General features: G+C 42.2%; 1 protein-coding gene across 2 annotated transcripts; it reads right to left on the reverse strand.

Moving 5' to 3' along the window:
* On the reverse strand, positions 1–27,309 carry UBE2G1 (ubiquitin conjugating enzyme E2 G1). Of its 2 annotated transcripts, XM_037375086.1 has the most exons (6): positions 27,023–27,309; positions 11,801–11,903; positions 8,496–8,593; positions 7,245–7,423; positions 3,413–3,536; positions 1–1,243 (listed from the first exon to the last, which is right to left on the reverse strand). In XM_037375086.1, exons 1-5 carry the CDS (start codon positions 27,066–27,068, stop codon positions 3,450–3,452), a joined length of 513 nt encoding a protein of 170 aa, XP_037230983.1. In that variant the 5' UTR covers positions 27,069–27,309; the 3' UTR covers positions 1–1,243; positions 3,413–3,449. The 2 variants fall into 2 exon arrangements, with proteins under 2 accessions (XP_037230983.1, XP_037230985.1); XM_037375088.1 differs by lacking the exon at positions 27,023–27,309 and having other exon boundaries at positions 8,496–8,588.
* Positions 27,310–27,404: the final 95 nt, after the last annotated feature.

Below are 27,404 nucleotides of genomic sequence, written 5' to 3' on the forward strand. Positions count from 1 at the left end.
TTATTGGAAAAAATTATATTTTGGAAGAACTCACTACAGAAGGTGACAGAATTCCAAAAATCAAATTACATGAAAATATACATCGCAATTTTCTTTGTACATTAGGTGAGGAAAACTCTGAAGTAGAAGGCAAAGAATATGAAGGGCCACAGAAGAGAGAAAAGGGATAAGGAGGGAAACTATTTTTGATACCAAACCCAGAAGTTAATCATTTGAAAGCCTACAGATGTGCATGCTTGAACTCAACCTTGAGAAAAAACAAGCCTCCCACACACACACCCCAACCCCACAAACAGGCAATGAAAAAGGCAAAAAAAAAAACCCCCAAAACCAAAACAAAAACCATAAAAAGCAGCTCATTCCTATCTTGGACTAAATTAGTCAACTGAACTTCCAAATGAAAGCGCTCAAGTCCTGGAAGTCAAAAAACCAGCAGGCTGCTCAAGGGTGCTCCATGGCCAGTTTTATTGCTATACCCAATTCAAGAAGTATGTGCAATTGGGTTTAAAAGAGGAGTGGGAAGGAGAGGGAAAAAAAAAAGAAAAAAAAAAAGCAGCAGCACCTTTGAGACTACAAAGGTCATCACAGAAGAAGACACAAGTAATTGATAGCAAATCCTTTCAGGGTTTAATTATGGAAATTTTAAGTTCTGATGGGGAAAATAAAAGGGAGCACATTTCCAAAAACCAAAAAAAGAGATACTAAACTTTAATAAGCAAGAGATTTTAATTAAGCATAGGTGGGTCAAAGGAAAATTAAAGCAGGGGGGAAAAAAAACCAAGACAACTTTATCCTAAATTGGTTTTAGTTTAACATGCTTCGCAAGTTGTTGTGTTTTTTTGTTGCTTTTTTTTTTTTAAACTGATAGGAAATAATGAACAGGGAGAGAAAAACCTGCTAAAATCTTTAGAATTTACACGATTCTATTCCTAACTACAGACAGCATTATTTGGTACAATGTGTATTTGTGGATGTACATGAACAGTATATATATTATCCGGATCATGTTGTGCTATGTACACATCTTTACAATTCTTCCTGAAGGTTAAAGCAGTTCATTAGATTTCAAAATGCGTAATCATCTTGTGTTGGCACTTGTTAGGCTCTTGTCAGCATTGATAACTGGCATGTTTTATTGCAGCCCAGTTCCAGCCAGTGTTTGCCAACTTGTAACAACAGAAGTCCAGCAATAGGTGGGTAGAGTGCAGGAAAAAAAACAGTGCCATGTTTCTCAATTGGAGACCTACAAAGAAATCACAGGTATTAAAATAAAACCCCTCACCACCTCAATTATTTTAAAGAAGTTAAACAGTGTTTCAAGCACGATCATCATCATTTGTTCAAGAACTTCACATACCTCTAAACAGAAGATGCATAAATTCAAAGTCATCACCTGAGAAAGACTCGAGTTAGTTCGGCATACTGTGTTTCCAAGCTCAACTACCAGACTTTTGGGCTCCTGTTACCCACGTTGCTTGTCAAGTGCATAGTGTATAAATGTTTCCTTATCCACACACAGGGCTAAACACTTGTAGATTTATCACTGAAACTTCCGTGCATCACTTACTGTGAACGATGGATGCTGCTTCAAAAGCGAAGTGCAGTACAAAATGGCATAGCAGTGCTTCATTAAGCAATAACACCACAGCTATCAAGGTTTGAAACCAGCTATACGGCCCCTTCTCATCCAATTCATTGCCCATCACTTACTTAGGAGGAGTCACCAAGACTTAGAAAAGCTGTCGCCTTCCAAAAAAGCAATAGAGCCAATTACTTAAGTATTTGTCATGAGTAAGTGTTTGTCATGAGCATTGTTTCGCTATGGCCACGTTTAACATGGCAACAGAGCCGAGGTTATTTAAGGATACTGTGGAGTGTTACTCACAGTTACTCCCTTTCTCCAAGACAAAAAAAAAAAAACCAAAACAAAAACTGTCAGCTGCATTAACAATCCTTACATTCCAGTTACAGGCAATTGTACAAGACATTCAGTTTCTTTGCTTAGTCTTTTGATCAATATTAAGCAGTTTTCATGCTCTCTCTCTATTGGAGCAAGTTCTGTTCAATCAAAGCATTTCTGCAGATAAGAGACACTGCAGTACTAGTTTGTCACAGATGGAGCCTTCCCCCAACCCCCACAATTCTTACAAGAGCCTGAGAAAGGAAATATCTTCTGTACAACCACAGTGAAGAAAAACTAACTAGCAGGAGCATTTAGCAAGCTGTTCTAGTTGTTCAGACAGTACAACCCCTCTGAAAAACATGCAGTGCCGTATTTCTCTTCCCCCCGTCCAAGTTTTGTATGCTGAAGCTAACTACTACATATGGTTTGGGGCTTCTCCAGCCAAATGGGTCAGAGTATTTATTCGCCAAACCGACCACTAAGAAAAGGCAGCTTCAATATGAAGCCCTGTTTTGCTTTGGAAAGCACGAGTGGGAAATTATTAGCTAGTTGAGGATGTTTTTCCCTGGCATAGCAAGGTTAAAGTGACCAAAGGCCAGGTATTTAAGGGCCACATTTTAATACAGAGCTGTCTACAAGAGTTTATTGTAAATAAAAAAAAAAAGTCCCATTAAAACCAGGATGGGATTGTTCAAATTAAAGTTACCTTGAGTCAGAAGTTTGTTTTTAACAGGGCAGCATGAAGTACAAATATCAATCAACTACTCTTAGGTTAAAATTTGTCCAGGCTCTCAGATACGCTACAGTTCAGTTTCCACACAGAGCAGAGCTGTTTTTCTGAAGCTATTCCTGAGCCTTCCTCAGTTAAAAAGTTTTTTTGAGCTGCTGAAGAGAACACCACTTTTCTTGATATTATTGATGGATAATATCTCAACTTGATCTTTTCTGATATGCTAGTCAACTTTCTATTAAAATTCCCACAAACACCTGAAGCAATCATTTCCAAATGGTTCTTAACAACCTCACTGAAGTCTTCTTTAAAACCTATATGCAATATGCCACCAACATCTGCAAGATAAACTCCATTACATATATGAACTTGAGATAGCAAGACAGGATGCTTTTAAGATTTAAACAAGCGTTCTTCACAGTAATGAACATTAAAGGAATCATTACTCCCTTCTCTTACAGCTCTAGTAACCCCTAAGTGCTATTAATAAAGCAGGATGAATACTGTTTAAGAGAATTTCAACTTCTGAACAGCATAAATGAAAGAGTACTCGAGAAGTTCCCCAATCTTGGCTGAAAGGGCTGTTACTGCACTTGAAAATTCTTTTCATCTTTAGTATTGCACACAGCCAAAGAACTCCACTGAGACCATGCAGCTGAGAAGAAAGGTTTGGGGTTGGCTGGGGTTTTTTTGCTTTTGAGAAAAAAAAATTAATTCAGCAACACTTAACCAGGAAATCCTCAACTCAGTAACTGACTTGTCTTTAGAAGGATACTTACCCTGAAAAAAGTGAAGCTACTAGCTGCTGAATAAGTGTCACTCAAAAGCAGTTTCTTGGCTTTTTCTTACACAGCGGGCAACTTTTCTTTTAAATTCTCCATTTCTGTCTTCTCTCCATTCTTTCTGTAATTGAATAGACAGCTTTCAGATGTCAGTCCTATAACAATGTACAACTTCTAGGAAGACTCTCGGTATTTGTGTTTTCAGACATTAGCCATCTAGTCAACACCTAAATTTGCTTACAATCACGGAGCTAGTCACTGAAAAAACGTGACATTCTGAACTTTTGAAAGCTTGCTCTGGGTTTCTGTGCAAGCTGCTCACAAGACAGTGAGGACATGGCCTTTTTCCTCCTTGGATTTTAGGCATCCTCCAAGACTAACTTGGTGGCTACCAGTATTTCACAATGTCTAGGCTGACATCTATTTACTTCAGCCTGCGAAGCAGCAGCAAACTCAAACTGTGAGCCACAAGCTATTGCTATGGGGTACAGAAAGTGTCTTTAACTATGGTGATGAAAAAAGGTACGCAGCCACTGTGGAGCCAGTAGTTATTCTGACATTTTCAGGACAGTTTCAAATCCCTCTCACTCTAGCCAGGACACTCCAGGATAGAAATACAGAAGTCACAGTACTCAGAAGAGGCACAGCAGTGTCCTCCCAAAGAAAACACCCGTAGTTAGACACAGCTGCAAGATACTGGCTCCATAAGACAGACCTTAACAGAATACTGAGCACACCTATGGGGATGGTCTCTGTGACAGGTATCTGATTGCAGAACTGCATAGATTAAGAACAAAGATAAAGATGAACAGGAAGCTAGGCAAGCAGGAACTCTGAACCCAGCAATGTGCATACCATGCTATCACAAAAACCCATAGGGAAAAGTGCAGCCAGTTTTAGGTGGTCTATGCCAGCCTCATGATGAGCTCAGATGGAAGCATAGGAGCAGCATACAATTAACTAAGGCTGACGCATTGGGTGCTGCCTTACAGTTAGGCAAGAAGTGGTGGGAAAACATGAAGAACACCTGATTTCATGAAATAATTTCTACAGTTCTTAGTTTTTGATATAAGCAATATATTCTTACTGCAGGAGTGAGGGCAGGGGTTAAAAAACCCCACAGTTTTATCTGAAACAACCTACATGCAACACCTTTTTACCCCCCTACTTGGAGTAAAGGTTGTGGCACATTTAAGTGAAAAAAATACTAGGATAACTGGCATATCCTAACATTCACCACCCCCAAACTCAACTAACCAGTCAGCACATTGGAAAGCCCAGCATCATCTTTCCAGTGAAAACACAAATAAGGCTACTAATTAATTTGTTCTTTTTCAGCAATTAATAGAATCAGCATTTGGTTCCTTGGATTAGGACATAGGACAGCTTACACAAGATGGCTTAAGGCCAAGAAAAAGCATTGAAATTGTGCCCTCCTAGCTTCAGATTCTTAGGTTTTGTTTCTAGTTCTATGAAGCAAGTGTTCAGAACTGAACAGCAAGCAAAGTTTCCAATTTGACAGCAATCTCTCCAAAACTCTCAGGTCACGAACTGCTCTATTTGCTTCCCACAATACCTATTCAGGCTCCTGTCCCTCATTTTTCTCCCACTCCAAGGCAGTACTCCAACACGCATAGTTCATTTTTCTAGGAAGCAGGTATATCTCCTGATCTCATAATGCCGTGAACTTTCTGTAACACTTCATTCTCTAGACTCACTTAAAACTGGAACTGAATGAAAGCTGACAAATTATCTTTTAGTATCCACCAAATACTGTTGCTGCAGTAAACTTGTACTTAGTAAACCAAGAAGACAACATCTTGATTACAGCTCCGAATAAAGCACGTAAGCTGCTGATTCTTCGTTACCCTAAAAAGTATGTTTTGGTTAACATTAAGAGGATGCAATCTACAGTCCATCAGGGATGCTAAGCTGCTCAAGCAGCACATGAAATTTGTAAGTTACTTGAAACATCTAATAACACAATCAGAAAAAGTTCCTAGCATCCCAGGTGATGCCTCAGTATTCTCTTCACAGTCAGACTTGGATTTATGTTTCTGTTCTTTGAAGCTGGACTAAAAAAAAAAAAAATATCTGTGTTTTAAGACGTTCTCAACCTTTACCCTAAGATTTAGAAAACTATGAATTTGTTTACATCTCTAAGGAAAAAAAAATAAAATCCTGAAGTAACCAGCAGAGTAGGGCACAGTACAGAAAGATTAAAAGGCTTGTGACACCAGGAAGGTGACAAGTATAGCTAAAAGTATAAGCTTTCTCCAGTGTTAGGTCAGCTACATTCAACATACATGAGTCTGTAAACTGAGGAATTCTAATTCTACTTTTAGCATTTCATTAATAACTTGCTCATTCCAGTGCTCTCAAGTTTGCCAGCAGAACAGTCCATGTGTCCTAGGTAATTGTTTCCACCAGTAACATGACTCAAGAAGAGGAGTTCCCACACTCAAAACAGCATTCATTTAATGTAGGGAATTCTTCACTACAGCTTTTTGTGTTTGTTTTTCTTCCTATTAATTTTGTTTCACATGCAACTATTCCCATGATGATTTTTCAGCAGAGCTCAACCACCTTTGGAAATACTAGCAGCATAGTAGATCAAAGGCTTCAGAAAACTACACTCCCACCCACTTGGGGAAGGTATAGCTAGCTTGAGAGAGCACGTTAACATTCTTCTAGAAAACTTTGCATCTTCTGATTACTATCTCCACCTTCCTCACTCCCCCAGTTAAAAGACCTAGAACTTCTCTTTTGTGAGAGGACAGCATGTATTAGTCACTCCTGAACTGCAATTCCAGAGTAATTCAAAGGAATGTTGGTGCATCTCAGATGAACGTGGCCTGTAGTCTGCTCCCCTACTCTCCTCTGGAACGGAGAATTTTTTTCCCTGACGACCACAAATCGTTATTAATCTAATTGTTACTCTGTTAGCTGTTGGCTCTCTAGAAGAGCTGCATTTATGTGTTTATACACCCACGCAGAACAGGCCACGCTCCAGAAACGGTATGCTGCGTGAAACATTTGCATCTCACTTATGACAGAAGCTTTACTGTAGATCTACCCTGGTAATCTACTATAAAACCGGCCTTTCTTCCTCACTCGGCCAGTCACCCTAGCCTGGGACAACACTTCCTCCAGAGTTGGAGACCAGACGCCCAGTGAAGCTTTCTCAAAGCACAGACCTACACAGTCAAACCTACTACTTTAATCCATGATCCAGGAAGACTGCTGTAGACAGCGGAATGCAAAACATCACAACATAATTATACTGAGGGACCCCACCACATTTTTGCCTTCCATTCAAATCAATAGATCTGTTAACAGGTTATATAATCACCAAAACAGAAAATTTGGTGCACTGATACTAAGAACCAAAATAAGTTTCCAGAATACATTAACTTCTGCAACTAAACTTAATGGCAGTTGTAACCGCTATGTATATATAGACACACAGGATTTTGCAGCTAGCTTCCTTGAATTTTTGTAAGACTACAGAAGCTGAAGTTTACCCATTGAGTATCTCTGTGCACCATTATTTACTATAAATAAATGCAATATTGCATAGAGAAATTAAATCACTGCCTATGAAATCTGACTGCATCTTTCCTTTGCAATCTATAAAAAGTTTCCCAGGGCTAACTAGTAATACTGTTTCACAACGTGACAGCTCTTCCCATCAAAAAGGTATCCTTAGCCTGTGATATAAAAGGTTCTTCCAAAAGTTACCGTACTGTTTGTCAAATTAGAAGCAAAACTCCATTGCACGTTTAGATTTCTACACTGAAGACAAATGGCAGACCAAGAAAAATCTTACCGCTGCATCAACATTAGCAGGAGAATCACCATTGGGATCTGCCAGCATAGAAATAACACTAATCATTATAGTTTCCACTGTGTGAATGGGAAGCCAGCGTTCCTCAGGTTTTTCATAGCCATATTTGTCTTCTCCAGGCTCATGAAGAATTGAAATGCAGACATCACCATTCTTGTCAACTACAAAATAGAACAAGGCATATTTCAGTAATGAACAACATGCTGGCGTATCTTCAGGATAGTTATGGAACTGTGAATCTTCACTCCAGCTAGTCTGAAAACATGTTACTGAAGACAAAAAGGAAAATAATTAACTATTACAGAACTCAGTATGTAATAAATAGGGCTTGGTGGAAGTCTTACTATGCCTAGACTTCTGGCAGAGAGGGCACATGGGGAGGAAGAGCTTAATTCTAACATTGTGCTGCAGCTTTCAAGACTATTTAGATAACAGAAAGTTTTAGTGAAAGTCTAAGTTCAGCAAACTAAAGTGACTTTTTTCCACAGCAACAGCATCAGCTGGATATTAGTGCAATATATTAGAAAATGATCTAAACTGCTGGAATTAGAAACTGCCTGACAAGTACTCTGATATTTCCAGAGCTAGAACTGACACACCATCATAATATTCCCTCCATCCCTTATGATGGGAGCACTGTGCTTGTCTCCTCCCAGCTTTCAACATCTACAACTTCGTTAAGGACTTCAAAAACTGAAGAGCGTTCTTCCTTCCCAGTAAAAACCTTCTTCCATTTTATTTTACCTTCCCATCTACGTCCAGCAACCCATAAGCAAATGAAATGTTAGCAGAAGTCTTCTTTGGAGGGACTCAAAGATGCTGTTATTTCCTTTCATGCTTCACCAGAGAAAGAACCTTGGGCCTTCTATAATGAACTGTCAGGTCAGTAATATTAAGATGAACTGTTTGAAGGTATAACAAAAGGCAGCTATAGAAGTCACATCCCTCCTCAGACCAGAATTTCGCACTTCAGGAAAAAAACCCAAAAATATCCCTGAACAGTTACCAAGAATTCAAGAAGCTACTTTCAGTAGCTTCTGAAAATACTTTAGGAGCAGTGTCTCAGAGCAGCACTATTAAAAACTCTGACAGTTATTACTTCTTTATGAAGTGAAGATGGCAAAGTAAATGCAGAGTTTCATATTCCCAAAATGAACAGAAACGTATCCATTTGTCTTCACCACATTTTAGTTCTTAATTGCAAAAAGAAATTGAAACTTTGACATTTCTTACCATTCGGATGCCAGATTTCTGTGATGAATTTCATTTTTGGCGGCCTCAGCGGATAGTCTTTTGGAAAAGTAAGATGAGCCTTGAAAACACCACCTTCACTGGGGAATCAAAAATATCTTAGTAGAGTTTCTTGCAGGCTTAAACTGAAGACTGGAACTTACTGATGTATCAAAAAGCTCTAAGTTTACCCTTCACACAGATTAACATCATGTCAGTAATTAACGGGTACCAATATTTCCATATGCAATGCGAAGAAGAGTTTCCAGATTGAGAATATACTGCCAGTTTCCTGATACTCTATCTTTTTTAGGATTAGAATGATGTTCCAGAGGGGAAAAACCACACACATTAAAAAAAAAAAAAACAAAAAAAACTGCCAAAGAATTCAACATTTGGAACTACAGCTTACATTTTTCCTCCTAGTACATTTATTAACAGAAGAAAAAAAAAATTGCCAGTAAGTCCCTTCTCAAGTACAGCCCAGTTTATTTTCCTCCTTCAGACATCTCAGTCCTCATTTCTTGCTATCAGTCTGCAGCAGTGAACCTCAGTGAAAAGTAGCAGAAATATTTATAGTTGTGCCTACAGCACTACTTTCAAAGACTTCCAATACTACCATTTCAACACCGAGCTAAAGGGACTCAGAGATGACAGTGAGGTGTTCTACATTAGTTACCCACTAAACTGGAAAACAATATTAAACAAGAGACATCCAGTTTTTATGTGGAGTCACAGGCCCGTATTTAACTAAGGTGACAGGTTGTTGGTTTGGGGGTGTTGCTTTGGTAGGGGTTTGGGGGTTTTTTGTTTGTTTTTTAATAGCTAGGTTTCAATACCTAGGAATAGTCAGTCCCTTTTGTGAGGGAGGGGAAGGCCTCTATTAAATGGAAAGCCTTACAGATGGAGTACTTTGCTAATCTAACTAATGTAACATTTGCCCCCGTTACCGTCGTTTCTTGTAATTGAAGTTTAGAATAAAATTTGAAATGGCAAAGGCAGAGATTACAAAAACTGGAACACAACCTCCAAAGAAGGTGGCACAAGATGTGCAGTATGACAAGCGACTCCTCAGGAGCCATGCAGACAAAGTAATTGGTGTAGAAAAGACACAGCTGTTCAGTGCAGGGTTTTTTTCCCTTGTATTTGTAAAGGAGTAGAAGCCAGCATCCAAAGCCCACAGGCTACTGAGAAAATAACAAGTTTTACACCACAAACCAGAGATGTGCAATTCTAGCAAGTGTCTCAAAAAAGAGCAAAGCGCCCCCAAACAACAAAAACCACACACACAACACAGCCCCAAATCCAAAAGTCACTAGATCTAAGTGACTGGGCTCTTAAAATAAAGCAGCTGAAGGCATCTGAATCCACAGCATTCGTTTTCCACAAGTTTTAGAAAAGGCAGGCAGTTTCCAAAGAATCCTTGACCCTGGGAAGGGTAAAAATTCCAGAAACACTGGCTTTTTAACATCTGTACTAGCCAAGACAAAAGGAGAGTGAGATTACATTTGTTGATAGCCCCAAACCAGTTAAGTCATTTCTTTTAACATGAAAAGGCTCTTTTCCCTTTCTGAAGGAGCACATCCTAAAGCTACTAGGCTGCATGGCACCCTTGGTTGCTCATCAACTACATATAAATAGAGTTCTTTAACTGCTTTCTAATGTATATCCCATTAATGAACTACAGCTGTCAACTGATCGCCATTTTAAGCAACATAACTGATAAACGGGTCTCTGCCAGTAGTCATGCACCGAGTCTAAAGTCTTCTTCAGTAAACTTAGAATAAAGTAGGACCAGGAATGAGGCTAAAATTTGAAAATTTTGAACCACCTGATTAAATTATTATGTTCTACTGTCATCATAAGATGGACCAGGGAGGAAGGATTCAGTATAATACTACCTTGAAAAGCAGCAACTAGGGACTGGAAGAGAAGAGAGCTTCTTAAGCTAAAAAGCCTCAAAACAAGCTCAGTGCCTTACTGAAGCAGGGAAAAAGTGCTATTGCAATTCTTAACATACAAGAAGAGGTTCAACTAGAAGCAGTATTTCTTTACTGACAGTATTTATAAAGCAGCCATGAGAATGTAACTGAGCCACCACAAGACTGTTCAAAAAGAGGTCAACAACGTTGGAGACTTCATCTCATGCAAGACTTGAGAATCACAATATGGTGAGCTTGAGGAGAAGCAAAGCAATTTGATTACTATGCTGAAGGACTTACTCTTCAGACAGAGATATACAACAACTTCATGTTGGAATAAAATTGACCTCAAGTAAATGTCACTAGGCTTTCTGTATCAGTTATTCACTACTGGAACAGCTTAATGAAGGAGAACAGAGTTCATCTTCAAGAGGTACACTTTAAATTGACCTCTTCTGGGCACAGAACCTTTTCCCAGGAGCTAGAGTAGATGATCATATATAACCTCTACAAGTAAGAGGAATCATTCCTGCCAGAGGGGTTTTTTTCATGGTGGTTGGTTGCTTTTTTTGGGGGGTTATTTTGGGTTTTGTTGGGGATTTGGGGGGGGGAAGGGGGGAGGTGGCAAAGGGGAAGGAAAGGACTACCAAAAATGAAAACAACCAACAACAAAAGGAAACAACAAACCACCAACTGCACTACATGGGCCAGAGTGCTTCAGGTATATAGCAATGCAAAAACACAGTGAACTTAGAGAAGTCCAGGAAAAGAAGTTAGTGCATAGTTTTGTGCTCAAGTGTCAGTTAAAGAACCTAGTCCTTAGGATAAAGATAGAAGCTTTTGGAAGCCCACCGTGCATGGTTTGCCAATAATTCAAATTTGATCAATACTGAAGTACTCTACATCCCACTAGGAAGTTCTCCCATCTCAAACTGAGAGGACTCGAGGCTAACACTACAGTCTGTTGCGGTTTCCCCAGCTACATCCCTCCTCAGTATTTTCCTACAGCCACCAGCATGAAGTTGTAATGGCTTAAAATTGTACTATCAGCTAAATTAGGGCCTCGCAGCAGTAACAGCAAGTAGTAGATTATACTTGCCTTACTTAAATGCATATGAAAACAGTAGTTGCCTCTAAGGATTACCTATCCTTTCTCACTTCCACACATGTGCAAAGGGATCAGTGTTGTATTCTACCAGTGAAGCAAAGCAGTTTAGAACTTCTATAAAGCACATTCAGCTATTTACAGGTATTTTACTAGCAACAGAACAGCATTACCTAACTTAGTCAGTATGAAGATTTAGGTTAACTGCTACTCACATAGACCAAACTAGAACTAGTAAATCCAAGTTCACTTAAGTTTCTGTATTAAGTATCAGTACTTACTATAGTGTATCTGGAGGACCAATAATAAGGACTTCCCATCGATAAAGATCATTGTCATCTATTAAGCCCGCTGAAAAGCCTTCCACTGGATTTTTGTTGAGCTCTGTGTAGGAAAAAGAATTTAAGAGTGACTTTAGGTGTCTAGGATATGCATTTCCTGGTTTTGCTCATGCCTGTATACGTGACCAAAAAAACCCATGACTTCCAGTGACTTGGCACCTACTTGCTGGCCTTATGGCCTGGGTAAGTAACCTCAACTCCCTACCACACACAACAGCATGCTGCCAGAGCTGAGACCCATAGTCTGACTAACACTAAATACATCATGAGCAGAAGGGCCACAATAACTCAAAACCATCAGACACTGTCTCCTAAACTAGGTACCAACAGATGTACATGCAAGTCAGAAAACAGATTTTCCACTAATAAAAAAAAAACCACCATACTGCTTTGCAAGAACCCTGAAGAGCCAGGCTGAACTAAAGTCTATCTTTAACTCCAGAAAACGTTAAGAGAAGAAACAAAATCACACTACGTTTTTAAATAAAAACAACATCCTCCTTCCCTTTAATGATTTCTCCACCCCACCCCCCAAATATGAGCATTTCAGACTTGTGCTCAGTACATTCTGGAGGTAATGATTTACTATATTCTGAACTACGAGAAGAAAGCATAGGATATAAACTGTTATGCTGCTCAGTTTGGGGGCATTTTACTGTTTCTTTTGTTTCACATTTTTATTCATCAGTGATAAGCAGTACAGGATTCTCAGTTTATAGGCTACTTCATATAGTTACTGCCAGATATAAGGCTTATCTGGAAATAGCTATGCAGAAGTCAGACCTAGATGTGGACTCCACTGAATTTCTAGTTTCAGTCTGCTCCAGGAAAAAGCCCAAGATTTGGAAATAAACACCTCAAAAGAGTTCTGCCTAAAATTCAGCTTGGGGGCAGGGGAGGAAGGGGGGGGGAGCACACCTCTTTACTGATACCTTTGGGTTAAAAACTAACTTAAAAGCCATACTGATGCCAAACTGAAATTCTTGATCCAGCATTTCCAACAGTACATACAAAGTCCTTATGGATCTTGGGTGTTTAGGATATGGGAAAGGGAGAAAAAGTTACTCCTTCAACTGGACAGTAATTTCCAGATTAAAGCAGGATTTTTTTGTTTTGTTTTACAATTACTACTGCATTTATTTTAAATACTGTCAGACATTATACAGCCCTCACTACTGTGTTCCACAGTACAGTTAGCCTACATATTCCCTCTTTACAAACCCAACAGCTGTACTTTGTGTTGATTTGTACGCATTAGACTTGAGTTCAGAGGTCCTTCTAACGCCCTCAGGCACATGCAGAAGAACTTCAAGTGGAAATGTCATACCTCCATGGAGAAAAGGCTACCATTAAGTCCAAACTGATTTGCCCATAAGCTTGCAATCACTATTTGCCAGTTAAGTTCTCGACTATTTGAAGCATGGTTAAAATAATGCAAGAAGAATCAATTCAAGCCCTACACAGAAGACTAAGTCCACACGGGGAAACGAAAGTGCTCAGACCACATGAAGGACCAAGGTCCTGAAGATGTAGATCAGGAATACCAACTTAGTTTGGCCATTGATAATTCAGTCAGATTTATCCACTAAGTGACTCAACGCTAAAATCCCAAGAAATTTATTGGAAGGGCTTTTCTTAGAAGCTGCTCAGCAGGGGTTTAGTCAACACACTAGGGTCAACCATTCACTCTCCAAATTGTAGGACAAAGACTTAGGTATTGATTCAAATCAATACGTTTTCTCAAGACTGTCCTGAAACAAAAAGGTACTATCACAGGTTCTTTAACCAAAATGCAAAGATGCAGGCTTCAAAACCAAAACCTATTAGCATGGCCCCACCTCCACTAAGCAGACCAGTTCTCACCCTCTGGCATCTATGAAACTTAGTGGAAACATCTGCATGAGCTTGAGTAACAGTTCCATTTATTTTTAGATGAAAGGGGCAGAGAGACTAGGTAAGCATCTCACATGAAACAAGGACTTCAGTAGTCCCTTACTACCTCCCTACTACAGACATTCCACCAACATGAGATTTTTAAAAGTTCCATCACATTAGTAGTTGAATGTGTTTTCTCATGCAGAATTTTATTTTTAAAATGTGTTTATACCTCGGACAATAAGGCCATCTCTGTTCAGGACACCTAAGTAATCTTCTGGATATTATATTAGTATTGTAATACAGAAAATCCAGCATAACTACTACAGAAGTTAACAGAAAGAGTGCAAATATTATTAGAGTATCTCACCTTAAGACTTTCAAACCTTAATTTAAGCCTCCAAAACACAGATTTTGTCTTTTCTGCACTTCTACAGGGAGAAAAGGGTTAAAGCCAAGTTCTGTGTAAACTGCTATACTCAAGCTGCTCATATTTAGCTTCCTTATTGTTTGCTAGTTATCACTTCTCAGTGATAAGACTTTAAACAAGCCTGCTAGAAGTTAAGACTGGAAAATTCAGCATGCTTCCATCCATCTAAATACATCACACTATTTTTGAGTCCAACATACACATTTTCTTTTCTGTTTCTTGATTCATGCCATTTCAATTTCTTTTTACATGTCTCAGCCTCCAAATAAATTTTTAATCCTTAAGTCCTTTGAAACATTTTTCATGTACTTGTTCCCAATGAAAGCCAGCTCCTAACTCTGACTCATACCCAAGACCCTGCAGCACTATATTGTAAGAGAGCTTGTGAGAATGAACAAGATTGCTGGATGCCAACCCTTGTAATGCAGAAAATCTGTAAACTGTATACTGACAGCCATTGACAAAAGTGTTCAATTACAGCAGTTATGGCAATGTGCTTAGTGGATGTTTATAAAGTAACTTAGATGTTACTTCTTTCACAGGAGGTGGCATCGGTCTCTGCTTGTACAAGGTTTAATTTTCCTTCCCTGGTAACAATACTGAAGCATAATTCAAACAGCTACTGCTTACACCAGTACTTTAACTTAAGGTAAAACAGCGGATATAAATTCAGGCACCTTCTCCATTAGAGGTACATAGAATTACCATAGCCAAGTTAAAATCGGCTTTTCCATCCAGGTTATTCATGCTAAACTGAACATCAACTAACGGCTGGTTGGCAGACAAAAAAGGAAATCTCAGGGAAGTTTTGCACTGGGACATGAAAATCATCATCCTTGGCTGCTTTACCATGGATAGCTAAGGGCTGCTACTTATTAAAACTTGCAAACACTGAAACCTAGGGCTTGGTTTTGACACACGCACACACTCCCCCGATATAACTTTTCTGATACGCAGCACCGGCTAACTAGGGGTACCAGCCTTTACTTATCTCTTCATGAGCTGAGACTCACACAGTAGCGAAACCCAAGTACCAAAAAATCCCAAATGAACACCACCATGGCAAGAAAGGAGCACACACAAACACACATATGCTGTACTCCCAGTCACAGAAGTCTGCTGCTGGGCAGAGGGACAGGTGCCCACCAACCAGAGCCTCTGGTGACACTGACACTTCACCAGGAAAACGAGACACCTGTTCTCCACGTCTGTCACTTTCTACCAGCTACAGGAATTAACTACTTGCAGCCTGAACAGGAATTTTCCTAGATGAACACAAGGATGATAAATACACTCCATAAAGCGAAGGATTCAGTTCCCTCCTCCAGGCAGGGACAGGGGAAACAAGCTCTTGGTGCAGGTCCTCTTCAAAGCCCTGTTGAAGAGCTAGCCTGCAAGTCCTAGGAAAGCAGAGAAGTCAGACACCAATAAAGAACTGGATCCCTCCACGTTATTTTTCAAGACTTAATTTTTCTTTGAGATTTCTTGTTTAGCTAAATATACACTGTACTTTTTAAATGTAAAATGACTACATTAACACATTTCCATCATATCCACGCCTGAATAAGTGCAATTTACTTGCTACTACTATGTATTTCAGTCTATGGTTTAGTATTTCTGATAGTTTAATATAATAGAAATTTTTCTTCCCAGAGGAAAAAAAATAATATATATTCTTACAGTCTCGAAGCAGTTTCAGGTAAAGTCCTTCACAGTTCAAGCAGCAGCAGCCAAAACAGCACAAACCTGGACAGCTGCCAAGCAGCAACATACAGGGAACAGAATCCTGTGGCTGCTTATAAATTAGACATTCAGTTCCTTGAATCCCAGTCCTGAACCAATACCTGATTTGGGAGGCGAGGAAGATGAAGGGCCCATAATCCAACTGAGTTGTTTTAAGGCCAGAACAGACTTTAATGTCCAATGCCTACCCTCCCACATGATCCGCCAACACAACACAGCAACATAGTGCTCCTTTAGCGGTTTAGCTCTTACTGAAGTAGAGCTACAGTTACCATTGCCTTAAACTTGAGCCAACACAGTACCATAAACTGTGCTTCCAGTCTCAGCGTCTAGTTTACACCAAGCTACTGATGTTCCCACACTCACTAAAACTGCCTTTATAGAAGCCAAGAGACTTTCACCAATCCAAAAGCACAAACAGCGTCAACAAAAATGACTAAGCAGAAAGAGCCCCATGGCTACATGTAGCAGCTATGCACGGCATCTAAACTTTTCAGCTTGACGTTTCACCCAGCCAGCCACTGCATATGAACACTTCAAAGTATTTTAAGCTACGTTACAGTACAAAGCTTTCAAAAAAATGTAAGCTTCTATATTATTTTTAATAGCAGCCTCTTTAGTAAGTTACACAGTGGTTTGAGTTTTGTGCAGCCCATGGATTGAGTCCAGCACAAAACCAGAGACCAGACAGCCCAAACCCCAGCTAAGGCTTCTGGAGAAATCATCTCGCTGACTTACATACACGCAGTTCCCAGCACAAGCAGGCCATATCAGAGCTTTATGGTCATTATACATTAGGCTTGTTTTTTCTTGGTTGCTTTTTGGGAGTCTCAGCACCAGTCCAGGAGCTTCAAACAACCGTATAGACTGAAAATCCTTGTTCTAAACTGTTTTTCTCTGTATCCCAAGCTGTGATTTCCATATAGTTGTATTAATTAACTGAGGACGGCTATGATCTCCAAGATTTTCCTTTCTGCCTGCATACCCAGCTGTAAGTCTCTGATTCTAGAAGATTAAGGGCTGAGATAACCATAAAAGTAACATGATCTCCATGTACAGATGTATTCTCAGAGCTCTCCATAACATCTACTTTTATCATGTTCCATCTTGCTCAAGCTCATCCAAAAAGTTCAGACAAAACAGCACAAGATAAGCACACACTTCTGGTAGCCACTTTGGCAGTGACAAATAAGGTAGCAATTAAGCATTTTCAGTTTCAGGAGGACATTGTAATTATTTTGGAATGAGACTGAAGCAGTAAAAACAAACCTGTCTCAAGAAGAGATTCTACCAATCCGTTCAGCAGCAGCTTTAGGTTTGACACTCAATTTTAGCCTGGCAACTAATTAATTTCCAGTGCTGCATGCGTCACCCCCTGTTGATAAGGGCAGCATTGCAGACTTCTGCAAATCTAATTCTCCTCTCAGTACACTGAATTTGTAGGAAGGATTGTATAGTTAGCATTAAAGGGCAAGCTGCTCACAGAAATGACCTCAGTGCTTTGTGCACTGCTACATCAACATGCTTTGCTTGCCATCTCCTCAGCTACACCTGTAGAAACTTCCAAGGATTTGCACAGTGAAGCATGTTTTTGGAAGGATGGAGGACAAGGTTGAGCGTTTTTGTTTGATTTCTGGTTTCGCTCCAGATCAACTTCCTAGCCAGGGCCACAGCTCAGCTCAGTAGACAAGAGGACAACAGCACTAACCCAAAGTGAAGAGGCAGAAGCTCCTGTAACCGCTGCTATAAAACGGTACTATAACCTTAATTCACAGACTTGAGAAAATTGACTACACTGGGATTCTTTTACCAGTAAAGTGTCACATTATTCTAGACATAAGCTAAGAATAAAGTTTCTTGATTGTCTGTGTTCTGTAGCTCCACGTTCACATGAGTTGTGGCACACCTGAAGACAGACAATGGAAAGTTCAGGTTAGCTGTTCAATTGAAAACTGACTCTTAACACACTAACTAGAAGCTCGCAGGTCTTTGGTACTGTCTTGGTTCTTCAGGAGTTCCCCACAGTCCCTTAAGTCCACAGAGGTGGCCACTGATAGACATAGTCATGTTCCTTTAGACACTAATCTCAACTTGAAGGTCTCAAGGCCAGCTCCTTCACAGTCTCAATTAGGCCACAGATACCCAGCTACCAATCCGACCCGGCAACCCAGTTTACCTGGCCCACTGGCTGTTCCCATGCACCATTCTACCCGAGAGTCACAAAGACAGGCAAGGATAGAGATGACCTGTTTTGAGACGTTGTCCTTCTGCAGCACCCTTCATATGTAGAAGCCTTCTGTGCACACACACTCAAGGCAGTCCTTTTCCAACATCCCATGTTTAACATACATACTCCCCATGATGTGTTTGCTATTAAGCAAATGCCTGAACTCATGAACTTAACTGTGGAGTGCAGCGTGCCTACTAAGTTTTGTTTCCTCAAGATGAAGGTGGTGTTCCACTTACTTTCCTGTCCAAATCAGCTTCTACAAAACACTGGAAATAGAAAATGTACTGATGAAAACCTTTTAATCCTGTACTATTGTTCAAAGCTTTGAAGTATTTATGCTTCCAAAATTAAGATTCTCAGCACTAAGTTTAAAACATATGTTCAAATATAATCAGTCATGGTGGAATTTTGGTAGAAATTGTGATAAACTGTTTCCTGAAGAGGCCTCTGGTCAGATTGCTTGAAGCATGCTGTGCATCCCATCACACTGGAATCTCGCAGTTCCATTTTAACCTGGGTGATGTAAGTTGAACAGGTCTGTTGAAAAATTCCAGTAAGGTCCAAATTTTGAGGGGAAGTGGTATGAGGGAAGAAAAAACAGAGACAGTTAAAAGGATTGGAAGAACCCTGATTCTGAAGTCCATCTTGGAAAGGAAGCGAGTATCTCACCAGGAAACATTCAGTGGTTTGTCCACAGTCAACTGCAGCACAGGGCTACTACATCCATCTATCACACTCAGTACAACAGAAATACCACCTTCATTTTATTCTCAGTGTCCAATACATGTTTCCACTCTTCAGAGTCAGACAGGTATTAGGCGGGTACAGGCATCTGCCTGTGTTTGAGACTATCACCCTTAGCCACGTTCAATACAGATCTTATCAGGATAAGTAGTTCCTGAGACTCCATGATTATCTCATCCCAAGCAGATGTCAGAAACAGGTCAGATGAATCACACTCTACATGTACTCGTATCTCTCATCTACAAAGGAGCCTACAGAGCTTCAGCTGTCAAATTCTAGCAGTTGTATGCAGTAGATGAGTATCATCCTAGGTGCCAGTTGTATTAATGCAACTGAGTTTGGCATGGACAGGAGAGTTAATTAACTTCTTAACAGCTGTTTGCAAATTACCAACAGACTACAGCTACAAAAAACTTCCGTCCAAGTATCTTCTGAGCAGTCATATACACAGAAGTCATGAAAGAGCACTGTTGAACAGAGCCAACAGCTCTAGAATGTGTGTGGCTTACATACAAGAATAGAACATAATTCTAGGAAATCCACCAGAAAGTCTGTATCACAAGACTATGCCATGGGGAGATGTTAACATCCAAGGAGTTCATCAGAAGCTTTCCTCATCATATGCATGAGTTGTTGTGCAAGTCAAGGACACTTTTCCAGCTTGTTTTCTCTTGCTTATAATACGAAAAACAGGTTTGCGTATCATAATTTGACTTACATTGTTATTCAGAATTAAGTAATTTCCCTAAGTGACTCCTGACAACATCACCTTTTAGATCAGCACCAAGTGCAAGCCAGCTGAAAAAAAACCCAGCCAGCTTGACTTACTAGGTGGTGGTGTGCTGACTGCATGGAAATAGGTTTCCCCTCACTAACAATTCACATACAGTCTTCCTGTATGCAAAAGCCTTTACAAAGGGTTTCTATCAAAAAGTCTTTAGCATTATTCTAAACCTGTAGAAGCAGCATTAACATTCATGCCCAGGAGAGCAGTTATTTTTATGGAATCCTATTCCATTAGATGGCTATACTTAGTGTTCTTTAAAAGGTCTGGATATCTGATCTCTCTTCCAGCTGATATGCCTTGGACCTCAGAGTAGGAAGGAGAAGCAAATATGAACATTTCCACTTGCAGGGTGGCCTAAAGCTCAGATCTACTAGATTTCCTACGTGAAAGATCTTGCCAAGACCAGTCTACTGACAGATATCCCCCACCACTGAAAACAAGCACGCAGCAGGTGCAACATGGTGATAGCATAGGCCTGCATATGGAGTGTTACCCAGATTCTGTTCCCATATGTTAGGACAAAAAGCAGACAGGGCGAGTTTCAGTCATATGCCCTTGTCCTCACCCAGGCCACCTGCTCTTCTTTCTCCAGGCACCTAACTTCACACACTCATTTTAGTATTTGGTTAGTTCATACTTTCAGAACAGCAGTCACCTTTCAGTTCTGTTCCACTTCATTAGAATCCAGTCTCTATGCTGGAAACAATACTGTACTTTAGATCACAACCAAGGAGGTTGCATTAAACAGCTTAGAGGAAGAAAATTCAGCAGAATGCCTATTTGAGGCAAACAAGTTTTACCTGCCAAGTTCACTTATTCCCAAACTGTTTAGAATAGGGCTTTGGGGGAACTAACAACTTGTACCAACCACAAAAGGGACCAAGTAATCCTATCTTAGTTGAACATGCATGTACAGTTCCAAGTCTTTCTTGCATTAAAAAAAAAATAATGAAGAGATACAGAAGAGCCAATGCAGAATCAGTTATAATTACAACATGTGACTTTATTTAAAGACTATTCACTCTACTTGATATATCCCCAATCAGTTTCTTTTAAACAAAAACTTATAGCAAATACACAAATCTTTACAATGTACAGTTCTGCAGCAGAAACTCTCAATATCAAAGCTGGAATCACTATCAATCACATAAGGCAAGACATTTTAGGGGGATCTGGGTGACTTAGCATCTGCAAGTAAACATCTTATCAATAAAGCAGGAATTCTTCTAATGAAAGTATTTGCTCAATAGATATTAATTTTGCTCCTTATGTCACAGGGTCTCCAGCAGAATTCACCCATTCCACTATTCTCTACCAGAACAGAGAGAAATCGCTTTATTGTCAGATCCAGGTATGTTCATACTTTGGTGTAACTTACAAGGCTTTGTTTGGGGGGAGCAGAGAAAGAAAGAACTCATAATTTACAGCAAGCTTGCTTCTTTCCCTGAAAAGTTAGTAAACTGACCTAGTCAGAGCCAACTGTCTCTGACTATAGCTGCCCCATCAAGGAGTAAGCTTACTAAGCAGATTGTTATTGTTTCATGCTGTTCAAGCAACTGGTTGAGTCACCAAGCCCCTCCGTTCTGAGGTTTAGCTAAAGCTCACTTTCCAGAACTGCCAGCACACCTGAATTTTTGCTCTTGTGACTGCTGTCATAAATACTTTTTTCTTTGAAGAGGCAGAGTTCAGGTTATTTCTGCAAGAGGAACATCTGAAAAACATGCGCAGCTAGTAAAGTTTGCCACAAGTCACATCCATTATGTTATTTGCAGCGTAACAGAAATCCAGGCTGTTTGTACTGCTCAGCCTCTAGTCACTGTAACACAATGTGTTTAGCAATGATCATATCTATAAAGTCAGCATGAACAAAGTAGCTTTGATAATTCTGTCAACATATCCTCACAAAACCCAGGATTTTCTTATTTGCTATAATAGGGCCCTACACTGCAAGAACGTTAAGGTGAGTAGTACACACACATTGTACCTAAACATCGCAGAAAGCATCAGAGGAACAAAGATTGATGATTATCTAAAAATATAACAGACTCCTTTTAAAAAATATGGAGAGGGATTGTAACTTCAGTATTGCTTAAAATGCTAAGTTTGACATATGCAGGACCCTGGAGTCTTTAACTATTCAGGATAATACAGAGTATTACTGGCCAGACAAACAGATGTCTCCAAGGAAGCTAACTGGCAGACTAGCATCAACTTCATACTTCAGATCAGTGCCACTCAAATTATTAGCTTGTAGGCAAACCTACTGTAAGCCAGTAAATAGCTGGTACTCAGCTGTAGACAAAGGCTTCTTCGACAACCAGCCACCTAAGAGAGATGCCATCTCAGCTTCGATCTATAAAGTCACCTTAATTCCATAATTCCCTCAGAATTCACTACTCAGATTTTTATTTTTTACATTAAGTCCTATGTAATTGACAGAAATACAACCAGTTTAACATTACATTGCAAGATTTTTCCACACCAGGAAGTAAAAATTGTTGAACTGTCACATTAAATATTTAATACAGTTTTCCAACTTGCTAATTTTTACTTATGTTTGTGCTTTGAAATAGGATCTGTATACACTTTAAATTGAAATAATGCCATGTTTCTCATGTTCAAGAAAAATACTGTGTGGGGTTTTATGTATCCCAAGTTAGGGAATATTTACAACACAGTGCAACTGGGCCAACAAGGGCATGTTTCTTCCCCCATTTTCAGTGATCCATGTTTATGTTAAAGAGGACTTGCACTTCTGGTTCCACTGTGCACTACTGACTTAACTGCATGCTCCCTACATGATTTTGGTGGTTGAACTAGACAGGTCTGCCTACTCCAACAAGTCTCTGTGTCAGCAAGGATTTGGCAGAAAGATGAAATAAAAGCATTCACAGAAATGCCTCAGTCTGCAAAACCCTTGGGCTTGACAGCTCTGGAGACTGTATGAGAAGCTTTACACTCTCAGTTGTCTCCTGCCTCTTTCTAAAAAGAGTGCATAAAGTTTTGGGGCTGTACAGAGAACAGGGTTTATCTTCCCCCTCACCTCCCTTGGGGAGTGAGCTTCGCTAATCTGGTGCTATACCAGTCTGCATACTTCTTGTTGCCTTTTTTCTGGAAGTTCAGAGGCACTTCATTCTTCTAGTTTTTCCTGTACCTTACCCATAAGAAGAAATGAACAGGTCATGCCTTCTCTTTCACATTATTACCCATCCATAACAAAGTGCCTTTCTCCTTTAAAAAAATAAATAAGAAAAGGACAACTGTAAGAACAGATACGTTTATTGCATTCTAAGATACTTCCAGAAGCTGCTAGAGCTTACAATTATCTTGGTTTCAGAAGGAAGAGCCATTTAGCTTCACAGATATCCATAGAGAAGAACCTCCCTTCAGCTCTAGTGAGTTAGACTAGCACTCTTACTGGCTTTGTTAGTCAGAGATCTCCAGTCACCACTTTCTTTGAGCACTCAGAAAAACATTAAAACTATCCAAAGTTATGACTATCTTAATTTAAACTGTTCTTGTGCCTAAAGGGGGCAAACATGTCAATATAGAAACAGCTACTATACTAATTCCCTCTTGATACAGTTCAGTATTGTATTAGCAAAGGCACTGTGAAACCATTTAGTATTGGGGGATGGGGGTGGTCACAACACAGAAAAAACAACTCGCATCTAGCCTGAAGTTACATTTTCTGACTGTCATTGAATATCCCTTCTCTTAAAGCATTATCAGCATCCAGAATATGCCGGTTAAGTTCACAAGTGTGTTGTATATATGGTGTTGTGGTACTAGTTACCTGCTCAAGTTACAATACAAGCCAGCTTGCTCCAGAAAAAAATAGCAGTCTATCTTCATACACTTGTTGGAACAACCTGGGATTACGTTGTCAAGTTGTGTTCTGTGTTTTGATAAGACCCCTTGGGTTTAAGTCTCACTGACAACCAAGACGACTTACCAGTTGACCTTCATTTTAACAAAGCCTTCACGAATTAAACCAACTCATTAAAGTGCTATGAGCCATTGACACTTTCCCCATAATGCCTTTATTAAGAACCAAAGCATATGGGAGACAAGAGAAGTAGCCATTCTGAGAACTACTGCTTTACATTCCTTTCTCCTCCTGTCATTGTTTGGGTTTTTTTTCCCTCTCTTGGCATTGAAAAGAGCTGTCCAGGGTCTCGCCCATTAAAGAATTTGTATATTCCTCAACTGCTCCACCATTATATGGGTTTCAGAGACAACCTCCCTCCGCTTCTGGATGTCTTGCTCCAAGTCTAACAGCTCCAATTTCAGATCTCTCGTGCCTGAATAATGCTAATTTGACAAGTGATTGCTCTAGAACAATTTAAACTAATTTAGATCACATAACGCATATCCACTGCCTGTTCGCTGCTCTCCAAAACCCAATTGTTAGGCACAACCCAATGACTCACCACACTGCACATACAGTGAAAGCTACATGTATCAGGACTAAAGTATCAGCCCCACCAGGGGCAAAAATACCACAAAGTTGATTTTTGTTTTGAGGTAGAACCAGTAGCATGGGTGTAAACAAAAGGGACACATTGGAGCAGCTGAGACTTGGAAAGAGACAGCCAGCAGTAGGGAAGGAAGATCAGACATCATGAAGCTCTCAGTCTCTGCATTGCGACTTCAAGTAGCCTGCCATCAGAAAAAGCAGTGTCAGAGTCTAGTTTCAGCTCAGTTCAGATGTTGCTTAGGTTATCACATATGGAAGAAACTACTTTCTTTCTCAAGACAGTTACTCCAGACAGGGCTTCTGTAAAGTTCAAGACTTTTCTTCAGTAGATGCCACACACTTAAGTATGCACACTCAAATTTGCTTTTAAAATGGCTTCGGTATTTTTTTTAATACATGTAAAAGGATACCAAAGTCACTAATATTATTTAAAACACAAAAATATTACATAAAACACAAAAGGAGCTGCATGTTACATGCAAATGGTTGCACTACTTGAGTCAGTACAGTTGAGTCAGTACCAGTAATAGTGGAAACTGGAAAAAGCTTCCTAGTTTTTACCATTACACAAGAAGCCTTCAGTAAAGATCGAGCAGAAAGGTAAACAGAAGTCAAGTCCCAAATCTAACCGTCTACTTGCATATCCAGCAAGCCTGGGCTTAGAGAAGGTCTTAAGACATCACAAGACAAGAAAAAGAAAAAGCAAACATAACTACACAACAGAAGCTGACAGCTACTACTTGTTGTGAAGAGGCTTCAGCTAAATGTTAAAACTTTCTTTCACGGAACACAATTAGTCAGTTAAAAAAGAAACTCCAGGCAGCCACAGAACTATATTAGGTTATCAAATGTTCATTTTTATCAAGTTAGACAGCAAGTATTCTACATTATTGCTTCCCTAGAGGGATCATTTATAGGGAAGAGAAGCTTCACATCAAATCCAGTCCAGAGCTCCTGTGGTAAGCCTATACCTAGTGTTATTAGCATATCCAAATGTGCAGACACCTTACTGAATGTCAGTAACAATTTTAGTAGTTACAAAGGCATTTAGAGGTGCATGCTTATGGTCAGCAGTGCAGCCAAAGTAGTATGAGGGTTTGGGGTTTTTTGGTTTTGGTTGTTTGTTTTTTTTTTTAAGAATGTCACCTTAATGGGGTAAAAAAAAAATCTTGTGCTAATTGTTAACTACGTTGAAGTTTCTCAAACTTGTCATCAAGTAAAACCAGGAGATAACGCTGGAGATGCCACAAACACATCACCTAGCTCGCTGTACCTGGTTACAGCGACTTCACCTCCTTACCCCTAACAGTGTCGGTTTCCACCTTACGCTTCCAAAGGCATTCCTGAAGCCTGGGGCCAAAAATCCTCCTCCAGGAATTCCCGTGCCCCTCCGTGTCCCGAGCTGTATGGCTACTCGGTAAACTCCGGCCGCGGCTGTACGCGCCTGCGTTTAGGTACACCTAGCGCGCATTTCCTTATCTGGGTATGAAGCAATTTTTTTTACATAAGGGACGAAAGAGGCGACGGGGCTTGCCCGAGGTGCCGGGCAGACCTGCGCGTTTTCTGGAGGGGGTGCCCGAGCGCCGGCCGCGGCAGCCCGGGGGCACATGTGCGAGCGGGGGAAGGGGGGCGGCCGCAGGCCCCTCGCCGCACCCGGCTGCCGGCTCGTTTCTCTTTAAATCTGGCAGCCAGCGACACATGGAGCTGCATTGTGCGCCCCGCCGCCCGGGCGGCCCCGCGCATGCGCGCCGCGCCGGGCCGGGCCAGGCCAGGTCCCCTCGGCGGCGGCGGCCCAGGCCGGGCCAGCGCGCACGGCCGCACGGCCGCCGCGGGACAAAGGCGGGGGCGCGGCGACACAGAGCCGAGCTGCCGCCCCGCTGCCCTCCGCCGCCATCCCGCCTCGGCGGGCCCGGCCCTCCGGCCCTTCCTGTCCCCGAGCCCTGGCTCCAACTCCTCCTTCCCGCACCCGTCCCGCCCTCTCGCCCCCGGCGGACCCTCTCGCCCCTCCCTGCGGGCTCCCCCCGCACCACGCGGCGGGCAGCCCCGCTCGCCCTCCCGCGGGCCGCCGCTCCCGGTGCTTCCCGGTCCTCTCCCCCCCGTCAGCGCCCGCAGAGCCCCCGGCTCTTCTCCTGACAACAAAGGGGGAAGCGGGCTCCCCCTCCCGATCCGCCCTCCCCGGCGCAGGGCACGGGAGGTGAGGGGGGAGCCGGGAAGGGGAGGCGGGACGGGGGCACCTCAGGTCCCCGCAGGAAGGTGCGCGGAGCGGGGCGAGTCACCCCGGGCCTGAAGCACCGTTTGCAAGGGGGAGAACCCTCCCCCCTCCGCGTCTTTTCGGGGCCTGACAGACATCTCCTCACGGCAGGGGCACTTCCCGCACACACACCCCCGCTGCGGGAAGGAAGGCTCCGGCTCCCTTCACCCCCCCACCCCGGGAAGACAGGGCCACAAGAGGGACCGGGGAGGCTGCCAGGCACGGGGCGGGGGGGACGACGACGGGGACAGGCGAGCGGGGCCGCTGCCAACCCCCACTTCCCTGACGGGACGGGGGCAGCGAAGGAAACGCTCCCCCCGCCATGACGGCCCTCCGCACCCCTCCCCCCGGCTCCCCTGGCAGCGATCGCCAGGCAGGCTCCCCCTCCCCCCCTCGGCCTAGTTCCCTCAGCTCCCGGCTGGGCAGGCGAGCGGCGGGGGGGGGGGGCTGCCATCTCCCCTTCCCCCCTCACACACACAACACACAACCCCGCCGGCTGCCCCCTCCGTCGAACCCCTTCCCCCACCGCAGGCCCCGGCCCGGCCTCCCCGCCCCGCCGCCCCCCGCCACCCCCCCGCAGCGGATCGCCCCCCTCCCCACCGCCGGCCGCCAGCCCGGCTACCTGCTAGTTGTCTCCGCAGTAGCAAGGCAGACTGGAGCTCCGTCATTCTCCCCCTCTCAGCCCGGGGAGGGAGTCCCAGCGGCGGCGGGGACGGTGCGGCTCCTGGTGCTGCGAGAGCCCGAGGCGGCGGCGAGTGGCCCTCAGCCCGCCCGCACCGCGCCCCTCGGGGGTCTGGCTCCGCGCCGGCCGCCGCCACAGCACGCAGGGTCCCTGGCAGGGGCGTGCGGCCGTGGCTCCGTGCCGCCCTCCTCCTCCTCCCCCCGCCCGCCAGGAATTTCTCTGCACTCCGGGCCGCGGCGCGCAGGCGCACTTCGGACCGGCCGCCGGCTCTTCCGCGCCGCCATCTTGAGAGGGGACGTAGGGCGGGTAGGCGGGGCGAGCC

The sequence above is a fragment of the Falco rusticolus genome, chromosome 1 (genome assembly GCF_015220075.1).
Source record: "Falco rusticolus isolate bFalRus1 chromosome 1, bFalRus1.pri, whole genome shotgun sequence".
In the NCBI taxonomy this organism is placed as follows: Eukaryota; Metazoa; Chordata; class Aves; order Falconiformes; family Falconidae; genus Falco; species Falco rusticolus.